Here is a 6,000-nt window from a genome sequence, read left to right on the forward strand (position 1 = left end):
TCCTGACTGGCCCCCCGGGACCCCTACCCCCATTCAACCACCCTATTCCCTGCCCTCTGACCACCCTGACCCCTATCCACACCCTCTGACCACCACCACTCCAAACTCCCCTGCCGTCTATCCAACCCCCCCACACCACCTGGCTCCCTGCCCCCTTACCACGGTGCCTGGAGCACCAATGGCTGGTGGCGCTACAGCCGTGCTGCCCAGAGCACCAGGACAGGCAGCTGCACCACTCGGCTGGAGCCAGCCATGCCACCGCGCAGCACAGAGCACTAGTCAGGCCGGGCTTTGCCCCAGGAGCTCGCAGCCCCGCTCCCCAGAGCATTATGCAGGCGGCACAGTGATCTGAGGCTGCAGGGAAGAGGGAGCAGGGGAGGGGCCGGAGGCTAATCTCCAGTGNGGGGTGAGCCTCCCGGGCCAGGGCTTGGGGACCAGGCAGGATGGTCCCGCAGGCTGTAGCTTGCCCACCCCTGCTCTAAGCACTTGATGATGCTGTATCTACACCAAAGGAAAGTTGAGTCAGCTCTTTAAATACACTTGCACACTAGCTTAGCAACTACCTCTCTTTTTTTCTCTCTCTCTCTCTCTCTTAATAAAGGAAATGGATGACGGGCTCGAGGAGGCATTTTCAAGGTAATTCTAATAACTCTTTACAAGTTTATGGCACTAGGGACCAACCCAAGAGACCTGACTACGACTAGTTTTAATGATGCTTCTAATCTAATCCACTCCTATGATCTGACCCAGGGAGCAACCCAACCAGTGCTTCAGCTCTTAATTGAAAGAAAGATTTGGAGGCTGGCCAATAGTCAAAATATTTGACTAACCTTTTAAGGATGGAGATAGGTGTGTGTGATGGGGGAATCTAATTCCCCAAACATAGCATAGGGATAGTGTCTCCTCTTACTGGAAGGGATATGCTAGTCCAGGGGTAGGCAACCTATGGCACGTGTGCCAAAGGCGGCACATGAGCTGATTTTCAGTGGCATTCACACTGCCCGTGTCCTGGCCACCAGTCGGGGTGGGGATGGGGGGGCTCTGCATTTTTATTTAACTTTAAATGAAGCTTCTTAAACTTTTTAAAAACCTTATTTACATACAACAGTTTAGTTATGTATTACAGACTTATAGAAAGAGACCATCTAAAAACATTAAAATGTATGACTGGCACGCGGAACTTTAAATTAGAGTGAATAAATGAAGACTCGGCACAGCACGTCGGAAAGGTTGCCGACCCCTGTGCTATTCGCTTAGCTGGCTGCGTCTAGTCCCCATGCTGGCAGGAGAGATCTTGGCCTCATCTTGCACTTTTGACTTGCCTCTTTCCTGCTCCTCCCCCATGTTAGTGTAACACTAAAATAGTATTTACACTGCCATTCCCCAGATGAACTGCAAACATGTAACCAAGGGGTAAGACTCTCTAATTCAGATCTAGTTCATCACCTAACCAAGGGGTTATCTATGTTCAAATCCTTGTATTGCTGTAACAAAAGCAACCTGGTTACAGAGCAAATCCCTAATATCTACCTATTTGAACCATACTTACAGTAGTTAAGGTTAGTTCAGCTTATAGTGCAAAAAAAGTGAGTATATTAGGCTTAAGGTGGAAGGCTCGCTTTCCTTACCTCCGGTGTTCATCATGGAAGGAGAAGTTGCAAATCATTCCTAAATCATTAAAGGGACGCTGTCAACTTAAATCCTACTCCAAACCCGTTTCCTCACCTATGTTACTAAAGAACATGTTGGACTACTTGAAACTGAACTTTAATAATTAAATTTTACTAATCACCATCTCCAATCCCCCCAGTATGGACATGGAATTGTCAGTTTCACTATACCTGTCACAATGGTTAGGCTGCAAATGCGGCAGGAGCACATTTATTAATCTGTTCCCAATGGAATTTAGCCAATCGTGAGAACTTCTTTCCATTGGTCTTTCTTTTAAAAGCATCATTATGGTTTTGGTTTGGCTTTTGTTGTGTTTTTGTTTTTATATATAATATATATATATATAATACATAGTAACTATAAAATATTTGGGGTCAAATTTGAGTTGCTCTAAGATCTATTATATGAACTCCAAATATCTTTTGTGCAAGGAAGAGTTGGCACTGAAGTATTAGGCTTGTACATATGGAATTTAGTGATATAGCTACAAAAAGGTGGGACTTGAACTTTCATAAACATTTACAGTGCCCTGGGATGAAAGATCCTGTTAAAAATGACCCTACAGGTAGACCACCATTACCACTTCAGATCTGAACACAACCTCAAAATACTATTTTTTTCTGAAGAGTAAAATTTTAGAACAGGCTTCTGAGAACCAGGAGTGCTGCTGTGAGCTGTTGGAATGATTGTGGATGGCAGTAAATTACATACTGGCTGCTTGCTCAGGTATTCCTGGAATGGTGAAAATTTAGACATTTCTTTTGGTGAGGCTGCTTTGGTCAGTGCGTTCTTTTAATTGAGATAAGGTCCCTGCTAACAGGGCACCAGTCAGTGCTAGCTTAGGAGGAAAAAGACAGCATTTTGCCAGGCCTATAATGTAAAGGGAGCCCTCATTGCAAATGTAGATTGTCTTTAAGGTGAAACTCTGATAAGTCAGCAGAGGAGCAGGCATCAAGCTTCAGAGGGCTGCAAAGATCAGCTCTTTCCCTATTTAGTAGCATTTCTTTACAAGCTGTAGGAAGGATGTTGAAGTATGAAGCTCTGCATATAGCAGCATAGATGTGGGAAGTATAGAGGCTATAAACACCTTCCTTGTGGATAAAGGTGATCGGCTGATCTTTCTTCTCAGACTTGCTCAGTCTAGAACTAACCCTCACGTCCTGGACACTGGCCTGACTGCTCAGGATATCCAGAGTGCGGAAACCCTCTCGCCTGTAGACTGGGACAAAATCGATTCAAATGTGGCAGAGAAAGATGACCTGTTTGGGTTCTGAAGAACTCCTCCTCCACCGAACAGTTTGCAATAGAGTAACCACTAAAAATGAAAGGACTGAATGCGAACCCTTCTGGGTGAAGATCTGGAGGGATTTCTTGAAGGGTAGGTCTCACCATTCTTACAGATGCTGTTATCACCCCAACAATTGCTTAGACCAAAGCTTTAGACATTTAATCCATTTTTTTTTAACCTTGCTTTTTATCTAAACAATGAGATGCTCTTGAATATATTTATTCAGTAACCGTTACAGTTCACATATATTATGGAAGTTAATTTTGTATAGGATCCAGCAATGTAACGTGTACAGTCTTAGATGGCAATATACCGATGAAAGAGTATTCGGCATAGCTTGCTGTCTTCCGAAAATGACTATCCAGCACCAAAGACTCTTTAGCATGTACATAATTTTTCTAAACACCTGAACATATAATTGCAATTGTAAGCACAACTGTTACTCATCCTTTGCTTTTAAAACAACTCCAGTTCTGCAGTTGTCCTCTTGCATTTCACCTTCTTGATCAACGGGGAGAGAAAGAACAACAGCTGATAGCAGTATTAAAATCAGAGGTAACAGGTTTTATTTTCCTTGTGAATGTCTGTGATAAAGCCCCATAGCTGTCAGCCATCAGTAATGGGTTGTCTGACACTTGGCTAGCTTTCAGGTTGGAGTTGGCCCACTTACCCAAAAGAGTCGGAGCTTTTCACTTTAGAAGCCTGAACTGAAAGTATGGCCCAAAATGTCAAAACAAGCTGGGTGTTCATCTGTAACCTCTCTTCTCATCCAGAAGCTACTGATCCAAAAACCACCGCAATATTGCAGGTCTGTATCTCACAACCAACTTCTCACACTTTGTAATATTTTTGTCACTGTGGCTCTAAATCTGAAGACTTCAGTCACACTGGTGGTCAGAAAAAGATTCTCTGGTAACACTTGGCTTTTGATTGTACATTGAAAATTGCAGGTTGGATTGAACCAGTTGCATAATAGGTTGATGCTTAAACACTGGCTCCCTCTTACCGTGTGCACCTCTATCTGGTCTCCATACCAATCTCTCTGTAGTGGAGCCACTTAGTAGACTGAGGCAGAATTGGATTAAGTGAAACCAATATTTACCTGGATGTTCTTCCAGGAAAAAAAAAATCCCCTGTATGCTAGTTTGATGATTATCCTTCCAACACCTATACCTCCTGAGAAGCTGAAAGAAAAATGCTACTCCTTAATCTCCTGTACTTCAAGATTTGAAAACAAATAATGGTGATATAAGGATTTTGCTAATTAAAAGATTAAACTTAATGAGTGCACGGACACAGTGTTTGTGGCCTTGTGAGGAATATACTAATCTGTTTTATAGATTTGTAACTTGGTTCTGAAACACTTTGTGGGGAATGAATCCGGCTTTTTATAAGTCTCCTAACGTACAAAGTAAAAATAAATAAATTTAAATCTCTCAGAGGAGAGAAAATAATTGTATTAGGAAACAGCTGAATGACTCTTAACTTACAGAGGATGCATTTTATAAAGGGTACTGTGATATGATAGGAGGGAGCTGTGAAGCTGACTCATCATGTCTACTATAAAATCTTGGTGCCCCTTTCTCCTGCAAAAGCAATCTTGCATCTTATTTGGTCTCACCGGTAGCACTAATCTCTTGCAAACAGAGGAGCTGCACACTGAAGTTTTGTATATCTACTGTATGTCGATTGTATAAACAGGCCCCAGATTAAGCAAAGCTAGCTGTAGGCAAGCATGCTGCTTTCTGATTCCTTGGGGAGTTGTGATTTTTTTTTTTCTTCCCCTAAAAGGATTTTTTGTTGCATGAACCATGAGGATTCAGCTATACAGTAATTTCTTTTTTTCTAGAGATCCTTGGAGTATATACTTAGATATAGTATTCTGCATATATGTACATAGAAGTCTTTGCTGTAAAAAAAAAAATATCTGTGCTAATAAAAGTTCTACCTTGTTGAGTACCAGTGATGGCCTGCTTTAATGTGCAAACACGGTGGCAAGAAAAAATAGCTTTTCACTGCTTCTCACATGCAACGCTTACCTTCTCCCTCCCACATCTAATGGACAGTAAATGACCAGAAACTACTAGCGTATGTAATGCTTGTAGAATGCATGTCTTGATCAGTCTCTTCATAGCGGCCTACCTGTGGAGGAGTGATTGCTGGAGTGTTACTGTAATCAGCTGGCTAACTCTCTGATAAGCACATGCTTAAGTGATGTGCTTTCACTCAGCCCCCAGGTCAGAATCATCAGTTCTTTCCCAGGCTGTGCTGGGCTTTTGGCAGGCCATGGAGTGGGAGGTGCTTGGGGGAGGGCAGAGAGTGGTGGGTGACTGGGGAGGCCTTGGGGGAGGAGGCAGAGAGGGGGGTGGGAAGAGGTGGGGCAAGGCTGCAGGGAAAGGAGCGGAGTGGGGCAGGGCCTCAGGGTGGAGGTGGAGCACCCACCAGGGAAAAATTAAAAGTAAATGCCTGTGTACAATTAAATACACAAAGTAAAACTATTTCCCCATGTTTATTCCCCCCCTCCCACTTCACAACTTCTTGTCAACTGCTGCAAATGGACCATTTTCTTTACCGCTACAAAAAGTGGTTTGTTTTTTTTCTCTCCTGCTGGTAATAGCTCACCTTAACTGATCACTCTCATTAGAGTGTGTATGGTAACACCCATTGTTTCATGTTCTCTGTGTATGTATATATATCTTCCTACTGTATTTTCCACTGTATGCATCCAATGAAGTGGGCTGTAGCCCACGAAAGCTTATACTCAAATAAATTTGTTAGTCTCCAAGGTGCCACAAGTCCTCCTGTTCTTTTTGCAGATACAGACTAACATAGCTGCTACTCTGAAACCTCTAATTTGCAAGAATTTCTTAGACCCTTCCCTGAGAGGCGATAGCTAATTTTTACTGTTGCCTCTTCAAATCTGAATCGAAAAGATGCTTTTCTTAGCCTTGAAGTTTTGTTTATTCCACCCCATTTTTCTGCCAGCTTTGGAGGCAGTCTCCTGGGCTAACATTTAATCACTTCGCTAAAAATCGCCTCTT

The 6,000-nt window shown here is 42.9% G+C and overlaps 1 protein-coding gene across 1 annotated transcript in view; it reads left to right on the top strand.

Moving 5' to 3' along the window:
- LDLRAP1 (low density lipoprotein receptor adaptor protein 1) overlaps positions 1 to 3,044 on the top strand; it is a 37,594-nt gene extending 34,550 nt beyond the window's left edge. The window contains 2 exon segments of the mRNA XM_075060735.1: positions 602 to 636; positions 2,801 to 3,044. Of these exon segments, the coding sequence (XP_074916836.1) occupies positions 602 to 636; positions 2,801 to 2,945 (180 nt within the window). The 3' untranslated portion in view covers positions 2,946 to 3,044.
- Positions 3,045 to 6,000: the final 2,956 nt, after the last annotated feature.

This window comes from Chelonoidis abingdonii, chromosome 25 (genome assembly GCF_003597395.2).
Source record: "Chelonoidis abingdonii isolate Lonesome George chromosome 25, CheloAbing_2.0, whole genome shotgun sequence".
NCBI classification, from domain to species: Eukaryota; Metazoa; Chordata; order Testudines; family Testudinidae; genus Chelonoidis; species Chelonoidis abingdonii.